The sequence below is a fragment of the Hyla sarda genome, chromosome 1 (assembly GCF_029499605.1).
Source record: "Hyla sarda isolate aHylSar1 chromosome 1, aHylSar1.hap1, whole genome shotgun sequence".
Lineage (NCBI taxonomy): Eukaryota > Metazoa > Chordata > Amphibia > Anura > Hylidae > Hyla > Hyla sarda.
In genome coordinates this window covers 441,943,174-441,965,000 of record NC_079189.1, presented here as the reverse complement: position 1 = coordinate 441,965,000, position 21,827 = coordinate 441,943,174, and the positions used below count along the sequence as shown (strand labels likewise).

Sequence of the window (21,827 nt, the reverse complement as noted above, 5' to 3'; positions counted from 1 at the left end):
GCAGAGTGACTGTTTGTTTAGGGATCATATAAAACTACAAATCCCATCATGCCCTGACAGATATACAGGCTGTGAAGACATGATAGACATACAGTCAATCTGCAGTCACTCTAAAACTACAACTCCTAACATGTCCTGACAGCCTGTATATCTGTATATAGCATAAAACCAGAGAGCAAAGGGTTACAGATGAGACTTCTGCACTTGGCTGACTGCCAGGCTCCCTCCTAAGACCAGTGACTCTGAGCAGAGAGATGTAGGGGGAGGAGGGGGAGTGGTTATCACACTGAGGAGAAGAGGGACACTCCCCCAGCTTGTGGTGAACACGTTTTACAGTGAGCAGCATATAAAAGGTAATTCTAACAGAAATAAAGGCCGTATACTGTATAAAAATTACATGTACATGATCAGGATGAGGTACTGAGCAACATAGAACAATTTTTTTTTTTTTTGGCTGATCTGACAGGTACGCTTTAATAATATCATGTAGCGTTCATCTAGCTTTCCTACTTTTCTTAATAACATATGTGCATAAATAAATATACAGTGATGTTATTCCAACCCATATACATTTTTAACTAGGTCAATATGCCACTCGGGGAAATTAGGAAGACACGCCTGTGCCTCATAATATATCTTTATTGCTCAACAATGTCCAGGAGATAGCGTTGGGGTAATAATATACAAAAAATCCAAACCCACACCTTGAATTACTTCCAGCTGGGGGTACAAAACCCCTTTTAAATGCACCCTCCCTTAAAACCTCACTTTTATTTGGTTTACTTTAAAATTCACATACTGGTTAGGGAAAAATTATATGTATAGGTAGACTTTCTACTGAAAGCCAGTTTTGAAGCTCTGTGCCTGCAGTGCTACAGGGCCACGTGAATGAGAATACTGCTGTTATTAAAACCGTGATAACCTGCCTTCCCTACATGTTTTGTGACACCAGTCACATCATCAGGGGTGTCTGAGGCATATGGCGCACGGGGCACATTATTGACACTTATATAGACCATGGTCACTCCTCCTAAATGACTATATTCCAATAATTAAACTCTTAATAGTTTGTAGATATGTTTCTCCAATAGCGTTTGGTTATCTAAAAGGTCAGCGCTTACCTCACTGACGTGTCGAAGTCTCATCTTGGCGTATTTCCTGTTCTTCCATGTACCAGCGTTGTTCTGGTGCCGTGCTTCCCGGAGCGTCACCTGATCCGGTCATGTGACTCCGGCCGTGACATTCTGTAATACAATTGGATCCTCTGATCATGTGGTCTCCCTGTTAGATCATTAGTCAGATTCCCTCATCAAAACAAACATACGTCATGCATCTCTTCTCCTACAACTCGCACATGCGCGAGAACTTAGATCAAATAAACTGAATAAAAAATAGACAGAGGAATGTCTTTGTTTGTGTCTCTTCACCCTGGTGGATTAATGTTGTTCATACTGATGTTATTAAAGGACATCTGCAGCGCTCATACATAAAAAAAAAAGTTTACCTCAAAGACCTTTCCAACGATACCTCATTTGTCAAATTTGGCCCAGCCATTCTCTTGTAATTGCCACCTGTAGCAGTAAGCAGCCATGTCATAAAGACTACATTTCCCATGACTCCCTGCGCCAGCTTCCTGTTAGCTGCTGCTCTCTCCCGCTCCTCTCCCCCCCTCGAGGAAATTATAATAAATTATAATAAAGTGATGCCCACAGCTCCTTCCTTTGTGGTTATCTCCTCCCATCCTCCCCCTCCCAGCTCATCAGCCCTCTCCACCCTCACCACATGTACTGATAGGCTGCGGCCCCTAGAGCTGGGCGGTATACCGTTATGAACCAGATACCGGTTTTCTTTTTCTCCCACGGTATGGATTTTTGCCCATACTGCTATATCGGTCGGGCCCCTCCCCCACCCTCCGGATGAATTGTAGAGCCCAGCGCGGCGCCCTCACTTGTCCCGGTGTGCTTCTGTGGCCCCATAGAAGCTAATCCATTTACTGTGTCCCCCCGCTGCGCCTGTCAGCCAGTGTCCCCGCAAGCACGATCAATCCCCACCGCTAGCGGGATCCATGTGCCCACTGAATGCCTCCTGCTAGCGCGACCGCTACCATCACCGCTAGCGGGGTCCCTGTGCCCACTAGCGGTGTCACAAGAATGCCTCCCGCGAGCGCGATCGCTACCATCACCGATAGCGGGGTCCCTGTGCCCACTAGCGGTGTCACAAGAATGCCGAGCGTGGCTCTGTTCCCCGTCCCTGTCAGCTCTCAGGGTACAGGAACAGATTAAAAAGCCTTGCGCAGACGCAGCACTACGCAAATAGCATGCGTAGTACTACGTTAGCTGCGCGCAAGGTTTTTAAATCTGTTCCTGTACCCTGAGAGCTGACAGGGACGGGGAACAGAGCAGCGCTCGGCATTCTTGTGACACCGCTAGTGGGCACAGGGACCCCGCTAGCGGTGATGGTAGCGATCGCGCTCGGCATTCTTGTGACACCGCTAGTGGGCACAGGGACCCCGCTAGCGGTGATGGTAGCGATCGCGCTCAGCATTCTTGTGACACCGCTAGTGGGCACAGGGACCCCGCTAGCGGTAATGGTAGCGATTGCGCTCGGCATTTTTGTGACACCGCTAGTGGGCACAGGGACCCCGCTAGCGATGATGGTAGCGCTCGCGCTCGGCATTCTTGTGACACCGCTAGTGGGCACAGGGACCCCGCTAGCGGTGATGGTAGCCAATCAGGGCTGAGCGCATAATAACATTATGAATATTTAGAAGATGGGAGGAGAGGGGCCGGCACGACGAGCAGCAGGGGGAGTGAAGCAATCCCCCGGCGCATTATGGGCATTTCTGACGTAGCGTCGACCAAGATGGCGGCTCCATAGAGAATAATAGGTCGACGCTATGCGCGTTAGGGGACCAGGAGATGACTTCCAGTGGCGGCATAGCGGAGAAATGGGACCAGGTAATGGATCCCATTTAGAAACTTATATAACTTGTGATATTATTACATTTGGGCCTTAATTTGCTAGCGCTGCAGTTGTCCTTTAATATTAAATTATTTATTTAGATTGTTATACTTTCATATTAATATGTAACTGTTTTTTAAGTTCACTCGTCCACTGGTTCCGTATATGGTAGTTGTATTATGCTATAGTCAACTATACATCAACTTCTTTTATTGTACATTTATTTATTTCCTGCTATTGCTAAACATGTCTCTCTCAATCTTAAACCCAGTGTATTCTGTGCATGGACCTCGTGGGTATTTTATTGTGAATATTACCATGTCTCAAATGTATTTCATTCTCATTTAATTATCGTTTTAGCAAGACTTTAGCTTAGTATATTTGTTTAATTTATTTTATATTTTTTTAAACTTTATTTTTTATTTGTTCAGAATTAATATATCTACTTATTTATAACTGGGAGCAGCTGGAGTATCTCCTCACCTGAATCCTATTCACATGGTCGTTTAAATCTGTGTCCAAACCTGATTTCTATATAAGTTCCATTTTTAGAAACTCTTTGGGCCCCACTTGAAATTCCCTCCTATTAGATTGTCTACAAGTGTATTTATTACTCAATTCAGGAACAGTTCATAAAAATGCAGAAAAAGAAAAATCTTCATTAAGCCCAAAGGGGCTTTTGCTCTTCAATCTAAATATCTATTTGGATTCTTCTTGCAATAGAATTTTATCAATATTGCCTTTTCATGGACCCAAGTTTTTTGAGATTCCCCAGAATTTTATATCAAACATGTTATCCCTGTGAACTGTCCTCATATGTCTGGATATTGGTGGGTCACGTACTTAGATGTTTCGATATACGCCTCTTAAATTCTTGGGTGGTTTTACCTATATATATTTTTGGACATCCACACTGTGCTGCATAGACAATGATTTTTGTGGAGCAGTTGAAAAACTGTCTTATTTGATATATTCGTCCATCCACCGGACTTTTAAATTCTTTTGTTTTTGGCAAGAATTTACAGAACTCAAATCGTCCACATTGAAAAGAGCCCATTGTTTTATAGCTGGCAATGAGGTTTCTCTCAATATTTGAGGAAAAATTATTCCTTACTAGGAGTTCTTTCAGGTTCGGGCCTCATCTGAATGTTAGCATTGGCCTATCACCCACCACTTCATGAAGGTCATGATCATCTTGGAGGATTTGCCAAAACCTGCGCATGATGTTTGTCACTCTGGTGGCATAACTGTCATAGGTGCCAACACACCTAATCATTTTCTGCAAAGAGGGCTGTCTCTCAGAGCAAAGGAGATCCTTTCTAATGCTCCTATTGGCTCTATTTCGAGCTCTGTTTACATGAATCATCGGACACCCCCGAGCCGTGAATCTCCTACAAAATTCATCACATTCATTCTTGAATGTCCCCTTCACTGAGCAGTTTCTTTTCTCTCTTAAGAATTGACCCACAGGGATGCTTTTTTTCAGGGCATTGGGTCGCCAGCTTTGCCAATGTAGAAAACCGTTGGTCGATGTTGGTTTACGAAAAACCTTGGTTTGAATCTTATCTGAATCAATGTAAATTGATAAATCTAAGAAATGTATGTGCCTGCCCCCTATCTCATAAGTGAAGTGCATTCCAATGTTATTATTATTGCGGGCCTCCATGAACGTAGGGAATAAAGTGCTGTCCCCAACCCACAAAATTAAAACATCATCTATAAATCTCCCCCAAAATAAAATGTGCTCTGTGTATTCCTGAAACTCCTCTGAAAAAACAATAGTGTTCTTCCTTCACCCTAAAAAAAGATTTGCATAATTTGGTGCACATGTGGACCCCATTGCAGTGCCTTGTGTCTGAAAATAAAAAGTGTCATTGAATAAAAAAGAGAGTTGTAGGAAAAGAGAGGGTGCATGACGTTTGTTTGTTTTGATGAGGGAATCTGACCAATGATCTAATAGGGAGACCACATGATCAGAGGATCCAATTGTATTACAGAACATCACAGCTGGAGTCACATGACTGGATCAGGTGATGGTCCAGGAAGCACGGCACCAGAACAATGCTGGTACATGGAAGAACAGGAAATGCGGCAAGATGGGACTTCGAAGCATCAGTGAAGTAAGCGCTGACCTTTTAGAGTACCAAACGCTATTGGAGAAACATCTACAAACTATTAAGAGCTTAAATGATTGGAATATCGTCATTTAGGAGGAGTGACCATGGTCTATATAAGTGTCAATAATGTGCCCTGCGCCCCACAGACACCCCTGATGACGTGACTGGTGTCACGAAACATGTAGGGAGGCAGCTTATCATGGTTTTAATAACGGCAGTATTCTCATTCACGTGGCCCTGTAGCACTGCAGGCACAGAGCTTCAAAATTAGCTTTCAGTGGGAAGTCTACCTATACATATAAGAGTATGGTCAAGCTGCTGGGTTTTTAACCTAACTTTTCCCTAACCAGTATGTGAATTTTAAAGTATACCAAATAAAAGTGAAGTTTTAAGGGAGGGTGCATTTAAAAGGGGTTTTGTACCCCCACCTGGAAGTAATTCTAGGTGTGGGATTGGATTTTTTGTTAATAATATATCTGCCGCATCTTAAACCAGCCTTCTTTTACCAAAGACCAGCATGTGAAACGCTGGTCCTAACAAATTCTGTCTTGTACCTTAAACAGCACATTGAGTCTGATATCACTGTTTCTGGCAATAACTTCCATCTGTACCAATGTTTTCCAACAGCTGTTTCTGACATGCCCTGACATCTTATAAAGAGGGCCATATGGAGAATATTTGAATACAAAGGCCGGCATTTATCATTGTATGTGTAAGTGAAATATTTTTTACACCTTTTTTATGTGTGCTGATAATGTGTAGGAGCACCAAATTTATTAAATGGTCGCAGACCATTTGATAAATTTTGTGCAGGTAAATATTTTCTGAAATTTCTCTCTTCACATACATCAAAAAGCTAAGCTAAGTCTGGGCTGGTGTAGTTTTAGAGACTTTTCAGTGGCTTTGTGCCTTTTTTGTGCCTTTTCACAAAAAAAGCGCAGTTCATTAAACCCTTCCATATCATGATATTGCCAAAATCAGTGGATTGCAACTCAAAATCAGCAGAAATGAGTAAACCAAAAGGTGCAAATGAACCCTGCTTCCGCCTTTTCTAGACACAAAAAACTGTCTAAAGAGAATGATAAATGTCGGCCAAAATGTATGTTCTGGACAGCTGGTGTGTCAATAGAAAAAAAGGGATATACCATCGTCACTGTGTTAAAAGTAAGGACCTGGTTTATTTGTATGTTTTTGCGGTTATTATTCTTCATGTTTTCTTACCAATTACCAGTCTTCCACAGAGTTATCATCTCAACATGGTCAGCCGAGAACCAATTAAAGGGGTTGTCCGGGGAGCAGAAAAGGTCCTTCCTAGCTCTTACTTCTGCCCCCTGCACGTCATGTTTGTATACTTTCCAAGATGAGAGAGGGCAGGTGCCAGTCATCATGCGAAATCGTGCAGCCATTGGACATCGGTGTGGTTTCGCCCGCATGCGATGACTGTTACCGGCATCTGCCTTCTCTGGTCTCAGAAGGTACACTGCCATGAATGGCAGGGCATGGAAGTAAGTGCTGAGGGAGCAGAACAGGTGAGATCATTTGTCCTCCCTGGAAAACACCTTACATATTGCTGAAGGATTACTTTCACACAGTGAACATTTCATTCCAACTGTTGGGGTACTCGAGGTATTTCTGTAAACAAGGGCGCGCCCCACAGCACAGGACCCAGCAGGAAGGTCAGGGGATTCACAGGACAGGATCTTCAGGGGCACTGACATAGTTAACACCGGCCTCTTCTGCAGCTGTAGCTAATTTTACAGTAAAGTCCAAAATCTAACGTTATTAAATAGAAATCTATATAGATTATATAGATTTCCAGATGTTGGACGCTTCCTAGAATAGGATGGATATCTGGATGAAACCAATCAGATATAAAAAGCTGGGCGCTATGTTGTTCACAGAGAGCGCCCTCTAGTGTACAGGGTGACTTTGGTACAGGCTCATCTCACCTTCGGACAGGCGCGTCTCGGACAGCCTCGTTCTCGTTGCCAGGAGACGCCGGGGTCCTGTCAGTCAGAACCGGAAGTGTCGCACGCATGTTGCGCTGTGGACTCGGGTGGATCCTATATAAAGCAGAGGAGGTAGGGTGGATACGAATTTGGAGTCAGTAGCATGTGTGTGAGGCGGGTGTGGTGCTAAGGCTGACTGGTAGACAACGTGCAAGTAATACTGGTGAAGAAAGAGACGCCCAGGCCTGAGAGTGACCGTCAGACACACTGGGAGATGAGGAGACGGCGGTAGACGCTGTAGAGGAGGATTAGAGCTGCAGGATATTGAGAAGTCAGGCAGGGTGTGGAGTGTGCACATGAGCAGAGCTCTAGTATCGCGGAAGAATAAGCGGCGTAGATAAGTAGTCCCGGAGATAGCGGGTCACTAGTGGTGTGTAGTTGGACGTGATAGTAGTAGGCTCCTCCCATACTAGCGGTTCTAGGTCAGCCCGGGGTACCACTGAGCACAGTATCACTGATATACTCTGAGGGGAATGAAGTGCCGCCGCCTGTGGCTGAAGACTGTACTGTGGATGTAAACAGCGCGTCTGAGAGGACGTGTGTAGAGCGCCCCTAGCGAAGCGTCCCACATAGTGCAGGCAGACTGCTGCGGGGAGTGTCCATCCAAAAACTCCGAAAACTTGCAGACGGTTCTCCGAGCGATGTTTCCCCCCGAGATCGTGTCCGGATGGGACATCTCCGTGGCGTGCTCCGTGCTCCTGGCCTGTGTGCTGGTGACGCTGGGCTGGCTCTTCCACCTGGTGGAGCGGAGATTCTGGAGACAGTCCGAGCCGCCTAGCATCCCTCCACAGCCCGGCCTGCTGGATACTCTGCTAGGTGAGGAGACGCAGCCGACCAGTACTAACACTATGCATGTCTGCTGCCTGCACGGATCGGCCACTAATGGCATGTGAGGCTTCTCCCCTCCCCAGGCTCCTCACCCTCTTGGGCAGAGTCCTAACACTGTCTAATAGGGAGCAGTCTCCTATCCCTGAGCAGCTATGGCTTATTCTAGTCATCTTGACTGGTTGTTCTGGACAGTAGATGGACACTCTCATGTGTAGAGCAGGGGTTTCCAAACTGTCAACCCTCAGATGTTGCAAAACTCGGCAACTCCCAGTGTGCCTGGACAGCTGGAGGGCCACAGTTTGTCGACCACTGTTCTAGACAGTTTCCTAAATCTGTCCCACAAAATAGAATTTCTGGTGGTGGATTATAGTCTCCAGCTGTGTATAGTGTATAGGCCTCAGTGTGGCAGGAATAACAAACATGTCCTGCAAGGTTACTTCAATATCACTGTAACATGGGGCTGTGATTGCATAGGACAAGTCCATCAGCAATTGCTGTCTGTCTATGTGAGGAATCCAAATACAGGAAGTGAGGGCAGGACAAGCAGGGCTCTGTGCAGTGAGGGGAAGCAGGGCTCTGTGCAGTGAGGGGAAGCAGGGCTCTGTGCAGTGAGGAGAAGCAGGGCTCTGTGCAGTGAGGAGAAGCAGGGCTCTGTACAGTGAGGCTCTGGAACATGACCCTGGCTAAGGGTGCTTTCACACCACGTTTTGTACTTACGGTTCCCGAATACGGCTGGGAGGAGGGGGTGGGGCTTAATCGCGGCGCCCACACTCAGCCGTATTCGGTAACCGCATTTAATGCATGTCTATGAGCTGACTGGAGTGAACCGCAGCCTCCGGTCGGCTGCTTTTTCGACCGTATGCGGTTTCCCGACCGCAGGCAAAAAACGTGGTCAACCGCGTTTTTGCCTACGGTCGGGAAACCGCATACGGCCGAAAACGCAGCCGACCGGAGGCTGCGGTTCACTCCGGTCGGCTCATAGACATGCATTAAATACGGTACCCGAATACGGCTGAGTGCGGGCACCGCAATTAAGCCCCGCCCCCCTTCTCCCAGCCGTATTCGGGAACCGTAAGTAGAAAACGTGGTGTGAAAGCACCCTTACACATCAGGATAATTGACAAGCCTGGAGTCTGAACAGATCCCTACTTGTCCCGCCCTCACTTCCTGTATTTGGTCTCCTCACAGAGATACACAGACAATAACTGCAGGGACAGAATTTTTTTCACCCAAAAATATACACCTGTATTAACCAATGTGTATTACAAATATACATATAATGGTATTATCTACATTATATAAAGTTTTTGCTGTACACTTTATCATTAAGGGTCTATTCACACATACAGTATTCTGCGCAGGATTTAAGGCTGTGTACAGTCATTCAGTTTACATTGAATTCTGCAGCAGAAAATCCTGCGCTTCAAATCTGCGCAAAATACTGTACAGGTGACAAGACCATAAATGTAAATATTTTTTTTAATTTTTAAAAAAAAAACTTGTCAAGGATTTACAAATACATTTCATGTACAGCCACTTTAAGGGTGAATTCACACGGGAGCTCAACCGCAGTGTATTTGGCGCTGCAGTTGCGCTGCCGACACACACAGTTACGGCAGAGCAAGCTCTCTGCTGCTGCTGTAGCTCTGTGTGCCCACTCGTGACTGCTGATGGGAAATCCGCAGATACAAGTGGACACACACAGAACTACAGCAGCAGCAGGTAGATTTCTCTGCCTGAACTCTGTATGCCGGCAGCGTCAAATACGCTGCGGCTGTGCTCCTGTGTGAATACACTCTAAAGGGATATTCTAGTGTTAAAAACGTATCCATTACACCCAGGATAGAGGCTGAGTATCTGATTGTGGGGTCCAACCACTTGTGATTGCAAGAACTGGGATCCAATTCTTTCTTCTGAATGGAAATGCAACATGGCACGAACTCTGGTGCTGCCAGAGATTTGCCACTTACTGTGACTTCATCAAGGCTATATTCACATTGTATGTGTGATACTGTGCTTTGTGTTTTTTTGCAATGGGAGCCTATGGATGACAGATGCCAATATGGCATCTGCTACAGGCATCAATCTGCATTATATATTGGGTTTGTCTGGTGTATGTGCTGTAGGCCTTAGCCATGCTGGTATGTTTTGCATTAGTATTTGTAAGTCAAAACATGGAGCCGTTTAGTACCTCTCAACACCTTAACGACCATGGACGTGTATACACGTTCAGGCAGGATGCACGTTCCTGCCCAGTGCACCCATGAGATCGTGGTAGGGACTAGGCTGTAACACACAGCCGGGACCCTGCCGCACTGCCAGGACCAAAGTAAACTTCAGTTCCGGCAGCTTAACCCTTACAGCCGTGGTTGGAAGTGACTGCGTGCTGTAAGTGTTATGACAGAGGGATGGAGCTCCCTCTGTCACCCCTGCAGCACCCGCAGCGTGATCGCGGAGTGCTGTGTGCAATCCCCGGCAAGCGGGAGCCTGCCGCACTGCTGGGACCGAAGAAAACTTTGGGTCCTGGCAGTTTAACCCTTACAGCTGCTGTCGGAAGCGACCGCGAGCTGTAAGGAGTTTTGACAGAGGGAGAGGGCTCCCTCTGTCTCTCTCCTGTAGCACCCCGCAAAGATCGCAGGGTGCTGTATGTTACCTGGGCAGCCGGGGTCTTTACAAGGACTCCCAGGTCTGCCCCTGTTATTGCCTGTCAGGACGTGCCAGAGGCATGTCCTCATATGCTGCGTGTTAGTGTGAAACTAGCAGACAGCATATAACTGCAATGCTTTGGAACACTAAGTATTCCAAAGCATAAAAAAAAAGTGTAAATAAAAAATAAATAAAAATAAGTGTAAAAAATAAAATAATTTATTAAATATAATGAAAAATAAAAATGCATAATGTGTAGGATAACACGGCCCACATCCGCAGTATATTACATGCTGCGGATGCCCGCCAGCAGTCACAATAATGAGCTCTCTGCTGCGGCTGGGTAGCTTTGTGTGTCCACTCGTAGCGGCGGATTTCCCGCCGGCAGTCATAAACGGACACACTGAGCTACCCAGCTGCAGCAGTGATCTCGCCCTTGAGACTGCTGGGGGCATCTGCTATGTGAAATATGCTGCGGATGTGCTCTACCGTTCATACAGTGGGGATCAAAAGTTTGGGCACCCCAGGTAAAAATTTGTATTAATGTGAATAAAGAAGCCAAGGAAAGATGGAAAAATCTCCAAAAGGCATCAAATTACAGATTAGACATTGTTATAATATGTCAACAAAAGTTAGATTTTATTTCCATCATTTACACTTTCAAAATAACAGAAAACAAAAAAATGGCGTCTGCAAAAGTTTGGGCACCCTGCAGAGTTAATATCTTGTACTGCCCCCTCTGGCAAGTATCACAGCTTGTAAACGCTTTTTGTAGCCAGCCAAGAGCCTTTCAATTCTAGTTTGAGGTATCTTTGCCCATTCTTTCTTACAAAAGTCTTCCAGTTCTTTGAGATTTCTGGGCTGTCTGTCACGCACTGCTCTTTTAAAGGTCTATCCATAGATTTTCAATTATATTGAGGTCAGGAGATTGTGAAGGCCATGGCAAAACCTTCAGTTTATCCCTCTTGATGTAATCCCCTGTGGATTTCGAGGTGTGTTTAGGATTATTATCCATTTGTAGAAGCCATCCTCTCTTTAAAGGGGGTAGTCCAGTGGTGAAAAATGTATCCCCTATCCTAAGGATAGGAGATAAGTTTGAGATTGCGGGGGGTCCTACTGCTGGGGCCCCCTGCGATCTCTCTGTACGGGGGCCAGGCTCTCCGGCCAGATAGCGGGTGTCGACCACCGCACGACGCCCCCTCAATACATCGCTATGGCAGAGTCGGAGATTGCTGAAGGCAGTGCTCCGGCTCTGCCATAGTTGTATTGAGGGGGTGTGTCGGCCGCCGCTTCGTGTATAATATGTCAACAAAAGTTAGATTTTATTTCCATCATTTACACTTTCAAAATAACAGAAAACAAAAAAATGGCATCTGCAAAAGTTTGGGCACCCTGCAGAATTTATAGCATACACTGCCCCCTTTGCAAAGCTGAGACCTGCCAGTGTCATGGATTGTTCTCAATCATTATCTGGGAAGACCAGGTGATGTCAATCTCAAAGGTTTTAGATGCCCAGACTCATCTGACTTTACCCCAACAATCAACACCATGGGTTCTTCTTAGCAGTTGTCTAGAAATCTGAAACTGAAAATAGTTGACGCTCACAAAGCTGGAGAAGGCATGGGGGTGGATCAATCATGCTTTGGGATAGTATTGCAGCCAGTGGCGCAGGGAACATCTCACGAGTAGAAGGAAAAATGGATTCAATAAAATTTCTGCAAATTTTGGATGCTAACTTGATGCCATCTGTGAAAAAGCTGAAGTTAAAGGAGTAGTCCAGTGGTGAACAACTTATCCCCTATCCTAAGGATAGGGGATAAGTTGCAGATCGCGGGGGTCCGACCGCTGGGGCCCCCCGCGATCTCCTGTACAGGGCCCCGACAGCTCGCGGGAAGAGCCCGGGCATAGGTATACAACGTACAGCAGTGGTCTCCAACCTGCGGACCTCCAGCAGTTGCAAAACTACAACTCCCAGCATGCCCGGACAGCCAACGGCTTTCCAGTTTTGCAACAACTGGAGGTCCGCAGGTTGGAGACCACCGGCGTACAGCGAGTTCCATCGCCGGCGGCCCCCAACAAAGAGGAGGAGGGCAGTGCTTGACATCTGTGAGTAGTACCCCGCTGGGCTGATCATTAATTGGGGGGAGCAGAACAGTGCTGGTGGGTCAGATGATTTTTTTTGGGGGGGGGGGGGAAGCCGAACACCGCGTGCGGGTCACATGATTGGGGCGGGGGGGGGGGTGAGAAAATACCGTTATATACCGTGAAACTGACGTAAGTTAAAAAAAATACTGTGATGCGCATATTTGGTCATACCGCCCAGCCCTAATACCTCTGCTTAGGCCATTTTTGGTTGCATGGCCACATGGTGGGACCCAGCAGGAGAGGAGCACCGTTTGGCTTTCAGGATATCATTATACAAATTCTAGGCCGCACTTCATCTTGCAAAGCATTCTAGCTGTTAGAACAATACTCCACCCCTAGATGTGACCCCATTTTCGAAACTACACCCCCTAAAGTATTCACCTAGGGCAAAAGTGAGTATGTTGAGCCCTTATTGTGTGGCTAGAATTATTTCAGTCAGTGGAAAAAAATAGCAATTAACTTTTTCCCCAAATTCTTTATTTGTGGGACATCATTTTGGTAAGTCGGTTTTGAAATTGAGGAAATATGCCCCATATTTTATCACCCTGCTCGTCCCCTATTTAGGCCATATCTGGTTGCCTGACCGCCTGGTGGGACCAAGAAGGAGAGGAGCGCTCTTTGGCTTTCAGGGCATCATTATGTTATAGACCCCACTCCATGCCTACAAAGGATCGGAGCTGTCAGAACAATACCGCACCCCTACCATTGTATTGGCTGGAGGAGGGACCGTTCTGATCTGTCCTTGGTCGGCTACGAGTGATGCGTGGCTATCTGTGACAGTTAAAGTTCCTGATGGATATATCCGTCATGCAAAGGTCCATCAACGAAGGAGGAAGAGTAGGTAGAATTTCTTGACGTCTGAAGAATGAGTCCGGAGTATGTTTATCAGAAGAATCGGCTCAAGGATAAATTATGTTTTTGTATCGGCGCACATAAAAGGAACACACATATGGGAACAAACTTACTAATGCAGTTGGTTTATTAGCATCTGTATGAGATAAGAAGATTTTGAGGAGTGAGCTGGTGTTGGTTTCGTTCACTAGGCAGAGAAATTAAAGGAACTGCTTTTAAGTAAATAATCCAGATACTGTATCTATGTCATAGGATTGTATCGATTTTGTACTATTAAATACTGTAGCAGAAAGACTTACTTTTATCTTGTTAGAGTTGAGCTATGATGAAGATAGGTGGCGACCCCCCGCCTCAATGACCGTAGTTGGCGGAAAACTTCTGTCTCACTCACTACATATATTTGTAAAATAAATGTGATTAAGTGATTCGAGTGTAATGCAATCTGCTTACATGTACACAGTAATAGTAAAGTGTAAATCTGTATATGGTACCATGTATTAGGCACTATGAGTGGTCGAAGATACCTGTGGTCTGAAAGCTGGTTTGCATAGATTGATCCACGGAGCGTTGTTTGTCCTGAGTTGCGGTGAAGGATACCAGTGTGCACGATACAATCCACGGAGCGTTGTTCGTCCAAAGGTATAGTGTGGGTACTGAACACAGTCCTTCCAGGAGCCCCCAGAGAGACAGTATGACAGGCAGTCTAGGCGGACAGCGGGTGAAGGCGCCGGGAGATCTGCTCCGGCCGTGAGCGTCTCACCGGTTCGACCACGCTGTGATAGTTTGCAAGGAGATCTGATTACTGAACGTGACGTCACGATTGCAGCTACAGCAAGGCGCAGGAGCCAAAGAATCATCTAACGCGTTTCGGTCAGTACGCTGACCTTCGTCAGAGATGAAGTGTCACTACTGGCTCCTGGTATTTATGCAAACTATAGATGTTAATCCGGGCCGACCCAATATTCATGTTCGCCTCTCTGGCAACCATACTTTCCGGATTGCGAATTTCTAGTGGAGTGTATGCACCGTGTCTAATCTTTATGAATAGTGTATTAATCAATCTATGTCCCAGACTCCAATTCTAGTATTTGCACATTCATATGCGCAATACTTCCGGACCTTGGCTATACAAAACGCATTCAAAACGCAAGCAAAAAACGCACAGTGTGAACATGTTCCTATCTAGAAAATTTGTTGCTGAAACAAAAGACTAAAAGGTTAAGAATGAGGGATAAAGATGTCCTATATATCAATAGAGTCAGCATTGAAGTTGAAGAAACATCTGGGAGACGAACATGAACAACATCAAACATGGGATGAAGTAAGCCCAAAAGGCCCAGAACTTTGAAGATCTAGGATGCTGTGAAATGAAAAGAAATAGGTTAGTGGGAAGGGAATTGGGAGGGATAATGCTCGCCTTCTGTCTTTTATAAAAATCTATATTTTCCGTCACCAAGGATAGGAAAATCTTCAATTTTATTTCAAGACAGAAGGCTTCGCATTATTGCAAGTTCAAAGCTAAAAGTATACAAATAAGCAATACATTAAATGCATTAGAATACATTAAGTTAATACATAGAGACATGTGACTCAGGTCTATAATAGAAGGTCTTAAATGTTGAATCATAAGACCAATTAGCTGCTTTAAGGAGCTCAGATAGGGAAACCCCTGCTTGGTAGACCACTGGAAGAATGAGCTCCAAACACATATGTTAATGTTGGCCAATGACATAGCTTGCTTGACCCACCTGGCCAGAGTGGCAGAAGATATAGGCAAATGAGGTTTGCAATAAGATATGATAAGTTGATTGTGAGAGGGATGTCGCAGGGTGGCCGATCTAGTCTCATAAGCTTTGAGACAACGAACCACACAAAGTTTTTCATTGTGCGGAAAAGGATAGAAAATATGGTGTAAATTGGTTTTAGTTCGTCTATGAATGGTAAATATGACTCCATGAGGAGAGTATTGTCGAAGAGATAAGTCTAACGCTCTGATGTCTGAAAGACATTTTATAGAGATCAAACAAAGGAGAGTAGAAAGTTTTATAGATAAGTTTTAATGATAAAATATCATTATCTTCCCAAGAAGAAAAAAATTGTAGAATGGAATTGACATCCCAAGTAGAGTTATATTTGGGAGAAGGAGGACGCTTGAAACGGATTCCTTTAAGAAGCTTACAAACTAGAGGAGGTTTGCGAACAGGAATGCCATCGATTGGATCATGGTAAAAAGATATGGCAGATCTATTAAGATTTAGAGTTCTATAAGCTTTGCCGGAATCGAAAGAGGCCAATAAGAAATTTAAGATGTTGGGAATAGATGCATGAATGGGATCCAGGTCCCGTTGAATGCACCAATCAACCCAAAGTTTCCAGGCTGATCGGCAAGCGGTCCTGGTACCTGGAGCCCAGACCTCCGACAAGATGTTTCTAGTAGACTGAAAATTCTGCGTCAAATGAGTCTGACACGAAATTAACCACGCCGCCAGAGTAATTTGGTGAGATAGGATTAATGGATGAACATTCCATTCTACAAGAAGGTCTGGAAAGGATGGAAGAATCCGTGGGTAATCTAGAAGCATGCCCAGAATCAGAGGAAACCAGGATTGTGTCGGCCACCAAGGAGTGATCAACACCAGAGATGACTTCTGAATTGAAGTCTGGAGAAGGACTCTGTGAATGAGAGAGAAAGGTGGAAACGCATATAGAGTTTGTGGAGGCCAAGTTTGGGAGAGAGCATCCACTCCTAGGGCTTCCGGATTGGGTCACCAACTGAAGAATAGTGGTAGTTGACGCTTTAGCCGGGAAGCAAAGAGGTCCAACTGTAGAGGACCCCAAAGATGATTGATCTGGCGGAAGACTTGAGGGAGAAGTTGCCAGTCGCTGGAATCGACAAGATAACGGGAATTCCAATCTTCTACGACATTGGATAGACCCGGAAGATATTCTGCTTTTAGGACAATGTTCCTGTCCAAGCAGAAGTGCCAGAGGTCTTTGGCGATATTGGCAAGATGAACTGATTTCTTCCCACCCAAACGGTTGATGTATTGAACCGCCGGGATATTGTCCATCCGAATCAGGATGCAAATGTGAGAGAGATCTTTCGCGAAACTCTTCAGAGCAAAGAAGGCCGCTAGTAATTCTAGACAATGGATGTATAGGGATAACTCTGTAGGAGACCATTTGCCTCCCGAGGAGAGAGATCCATGGCGAGCTCCCCATCCGTTGAGACTCACATCCAATTCCAGGATATCTGGATTGGAATTGAAAATGGCTTTGCCATTCCATTCCTGGATATATTTGAGCCACCAATTGAGCTCTTTGGCTTCTATGGAGAGAGAGATCTCGTCTGAATATCCTAGACCTTCTCTGAGATGACAAATCTTTAACCTTTTGAAGAGCCCTGTAATGAAGGGGCGCTGGAAATATGGCCTGAATTGAAGCTGAAAGGAGACCGACCACTCGAGCGATGGAACGAATAGAAATCATCTGCTTGTTGAGGATGGAACGAATCTCCTTCCGGATAACCTTCAATTTCTTCGATGGAAGACTGAGAAGGGTAGTATGGGTGTTCACTGAGAAACCCAAGAATTCTACCTCCTTGCAAGGAAGTAAAATGGATTTCTCTTGATTGACAATGAAGCCAAGGTCTGATAAGAGAGCAAGAGTCCAGTCTCTGTGAAGGGAGATCAAATGAAGAGATTCCGCCATGATGAGAATCTCGTTCAGGTAAATGATTGATCGAACACCCCTGGAATGAAGAGATGCTACCACTGGTTTCATCAACTTGGTAAAGCACCAAGGGGCAGAAGAAAGTCCGAATGGAAGGCAAGAAAATTGCCACTTGAGATTGTTCCATACAAACTGCAAGTATGGTTGAGAGAGTGGATGGATGGGGACTGTCAAGTAAGCGTCTTTGAGATCGATCTTGACTAGCCAATCTTCTTTTAGTAGAAGATCTCTCAGAAGATGGATACCCTCCATCTTGAAGTGACGATATTGAACATAATTGTTGAGAAGTTTGAGATTTGACAGGTCGATGACCGCCGTCTGTCTTCTTTACAAGAGATTGCTCACAAACCCTACAGAATCTAGAGGAATATTTATAATGGCATTTTTTGCCTGAAGTTCTGCAATTTCTGCATTAATCAAGTTTTGGTCTGTACTGGAGAAACAAATGGGGTGTGGTAGTTGAAACTGAACAGGTGGGGTACGAATTCTATTTGGAATCCCAACACTGTATTGAGAATCCACTGATCGTTTGAGATTTTTTGCCAATTTTGGAAAAAATGCATGATCCTTCCTCCTATTGGTAAGTGGGAAAAAGATTGAGGATGACTTACCTGATGGGGGTCTGGAGCGGGAAGAACCTCGTTGACCCCTAGCCCTCCAGGGCCGTCCTCGATAGGGAAAGAATGGTTGGGCTTGGGGAGCGGGAGGATAGGATTGTCTATCCTGCTGGAAGGATCCACGGTATTGGGACCTAGATTGGTTTGGACGGCTGGGAAAACGGCCCCTATGTTCCCCAGCCTTCCCAAAAATCTTGTTGGAAAAAACTTTCAGTGAGGCCTGAGCCTTATCCAATGAGGAAAATAACCCCACATATTTAGATATCTCCTTAGTAAAGCTATCACCAAATAGCATATTTTCGGAAGGAGAGGATGACTCTGTAGTGGCCAAATGGGCTAACTGTGGGTCCAATTTCATCAAAATTGAGCGCCTACGCTCTATGGAAATGGATTCACTTGCATTTCCTAACAAGCAAATGGTTAGCAAAAGGGTAGCAAAATCAAAAGTCTTGTTAGAAGTATTGGCTTCTTGAGCCATCTCTAAGCTTTTTGTAGCTGGACCAAGGACGTCTAAGACCTTGTCCTGACAAGATTAAAATGCTCTATCCACCCCTTTCTTAGGGTTTTTACCCGACTTTTGTAAATATTTAATTTAAATCTGATCGAGTTCGGGGGTGGAAGTATCCGCAGTGGAAAGAGCAGGGTAGGGGCATTCCGCTCTTAAGTTTATTCCTAGACTTCTTGTCTAGAGCCTTTTTTATCCACATGGACACTTACTGGTCAATAAGGGTATCTGGGGTCCATTCACCCGATCTGGGGTGACTTATCTGACAAGGGTCAAAAAGTTGATTCCCAGATTTATCATAGAGGATAGTGGTGTCACTAGTGTCGATATCCTCAAAATTAGTCATTTTCATCAGATTGACCCGGATGGTATGACGGATCATTAGAATCTGAGGAGACAGAATCCTCTGCAGATGAGTCACCCGACTGTTCCTGGTAAGAGTTAGGTTTTAACCTCTTTGAGGTTTTAGTATCCCGTTTTTTAGTTACATCCTCACAGGTAGAGGGTGAGTTATGATGCGATGAAGCACCTGACATGTGGCTGCAACAAGGGCGATTGTCTGAATCATGATCCTGGCTCTCTTCAGAGGTAACTGTTTTTCTATTTTTCTGAGGCTTTGTGGCCTGCAGAATCAGATCGTCTCTTTACCGGAACTTTTTTGCCACATTTGGAAGTCTGGGCTGACTGCTGGGCAAATGATTGTGATATTGACTTAGTAACTGATTTGACTAATGAATCTTGCATATTCGCCATGGCAGAATCTACTGCTTTCTGAACAGAAACTGACACTGACTGATCCACAGTACCTTGAATGTGGTCTGCATTAATGCAGGAACAGTCTTTAGGTTGGACAGACATATTGCTGTAATATATATGAATTAGAGATTTTTTAAAATATTGCAGAATATTAATAGGGTATTTAAGATGTTAATATATTTATTATTATTTAATAGGAGCTGCTATCAGAATAATTATGGAGTGACAGCAAATAACATTATTAGAGCTTCCCAGTCCTAAAAAGGACAGCAGGGGACAGCAGAATAGAAGAAAAACAAATTTTAAAATAATATGCTGTCAAAGAGCAAAATTAGTCAGTCAGACTAATGGGGAGATATGTGTGAAACCGCTGCCTTCCGAAGCCGTCTGTGACAGGATTCGGAGGCGGGAACTGAACAGCTGAGAGCCAACTGCTCCTGAGATCTCGCTAGACGTGCGCACGTCACACAGAAATGGCGCCGCTGGACGGGGAGAGCGGGATTCTGTAATGAAGGAGAGGACCGGAATGCCGAAAAGGTAAGAAAAGATAGAAAGGGGGGCAAGATAGGTCCCACAAACTACCGCCACACCGATAGACAGTGTGAAGTGCGTGAACAACTAAAACGGCGTTGGAAATATGTGTAAATATGTATTAAAACGCGGCGCAACAGTAAGGAATACCGGAGAACTGAGAAAAATGAATAGGTAATAGTTGAGAATGAGTAATTAACAAGTACAAAAAATTTTGATAACAGGTACTAAATAGATACTTATCCTGCGGTAGCAGTAAAGAAAGAGGACTTATTACCTGAGACACAGACTTATCTCAACTACCTAGGTTCCTGATTGGCTGTTACCATACCTAGCATGTTTGTATACCTGTGTACACCTGTACTCTGTGTATCTAAAGTTTTTTCTTTATTACCTGTATTAATACGTTTATTTTGCTGCTATCATTTGCAGTAAAAGTTAATTGCAATAATGTGAAGCCTTCTGTCTTGAAATAAAATCTGAAATAGTGTTTAAAAAAAAAAAAACCTTGGGGAAGATTTATCAAAAAAGCTGGATGCTATGGGCATCTGCACAATTCTTCATCTACACAGATTTTGATAAATCTCCCCCTTGTGTGTATTTTTACTAGACCCCAGTGCACGTTGCCTTTTGGTGTTTGTGATCTTCACCATAGCCCTGCTTATTGTCATTTAAGGCTTCTCATATATAAATGCACACACACACACACACACACACACACACACACACACACACTAGAGCTGGGCGGTATGACCAAAAATGTGTATCACGGTATTTTTGTAAGTTATGGCGGTTCCACGGTATTTTACACCCCCCCAAATCATGTGACCCGTGGGTTCTGCTTTGGATAATTCATTCGGGGGGGGGGGGGGGAGAGAGAGAGGCAGAACAGCGCCCGCAGTTCACATATGATTAGTTCCCCTTAATTAATTCTGGGGGGATAGGGGCCCAACAGGTTTTGCGGTATGGGAAAAATTCATATTGTGCAGGGAAAAAAATTAGGTATGAACCGATTTACCGCCCAGCACTAACACACACACAACACTCTTTCTAGATGTCCTAACATTTTATTGTATAACTACTGTAAGGACATATTCACTTATGTAAAACCAGCAATGATGAGACCTAGATCTGCCTCAAAAATCATGCAACTTTACCTTCACTTTATCACATTGGTTATAATGTGGGAGGGGCTCTCCCTCCTGTCCTTTCACTACAAGTTCTGAGAAGTTCTATTGAAATAAATACATAAATAAAAATGCTGGAAAGTATAAAAATGAACATGGTGGAGTCCACTCTTGTGGTGTTGATTAGAGTGCAGTTTTTGCAGTGTAATCATGTTCGATCACTTCGGCTATTATCTTGCTTTCACGGCCAAATATCTTTCTGTGCAGTTTAGAGGGGTACTCCACTGGAAAACATTTTCTTTTAAATCCACTGCTGCCAGAAAGCTAAACAGACTTTTAAATTACTTCTATTAAAAAATCTGAATTCTTCCAGTACTTATCAGCTGCTGTAATCTCCACAGTAAGTTCTTTTCTAACCACAGTGCTCTCTGCTGACACCTCTGTCCATTTTAGGAACTGTCCAGTTTCCCAAAGCAAACCTCACTTGCTCTGGACAGTTCCTAACATGGACAGAGGTGTCAGCAGAGAGCACTGTGGTAAGACAGAAAGGAAATTCAAAAAGAAAAGAACATCCTCTGTAGTATACAACATAAGTACTGGAAGGATTAAGATTTCATAATAGAAGTAATTTACAAATCTATTTAACTTTCTAGCACCAGTTGATTTAAAAGAAAATGTTTTCCAGTGGAGTACCCCTAAGTTGCTGTCATCCAGTGTAATGTAATCCCTTCTAACATAAATTATTTACACTCTGCACTAGCTTGGCATGCTCTGCTATGGAAAATGTTTTCTTGGCCTCAGAATAGGGCATTATTTTAAGATCTGTGCTTTTGGCCTAATCCTCATACTTGTAAAGCAGGAATGTTCCATTCTTCCTAAGTGACTCATATTAAGAGATCTATTTATACATGTGTTGTCATTGCAGACACTGTCCTGTAAAATGTACTAGTCAGTTTGTGGCACATGCTGCTATCTAGGCAACACTTAACCAGCTAATACAT

General features: G+C 44.4%; 1 protein-coding gene and 1 long non-coding RNA gene across 7 annotated transcripts in view; one reads left to right on the top strand and one right to left on the bottom strand.

The window, feature by feature from the left end:
* LOC130283421 (uncharacterized) overlaps positions 1–7,145 on the bottom strand; it is a 63,727-nt gene extending 56,582 nt beyond the window's left edge. The window contains exons 1-2 of one of the 2 annotated variants that reach the window (XR_008846694.1): positions 7,028–7,145; positions 1,122–1,244 (exon numbers count right to left, since the gene is read on the bottom strand). This is a non-coding gene — a long non-coding RNA (uncharacterized LOC130283421). The remainder of the gene's footprint in view (positions 1–1,121; positions 1,245–7,027) is intronic. The other variant, XR_008846692.1, reaches the window with a different exon arrangement.
* Positions 6,363–21,827, top strand: part of ANKLE2 (ankyrin repeat and LEM domain containing 2) — a 57,465-nt gene continuing 42,000 nt past the window's right edge. Inside the window, exon 1 of one of the 5 annotated variants that reach the window (XM_056532829.1) lies at positions 6,363–6,607. Coding sequence is in view for 1 of the 5 variants with exons in the window: in XM_056532809.1 (XP_056388784.1) it covers positions 7,729–7,903 (175 nt within the window). In the remaining 4 variants the exon portion in view is untranslated. The other 4 variants (XM_056532819.1, XM_056532809.1, XM_056532841.1 and 1 more) reach the window with 4 other exon arrangements.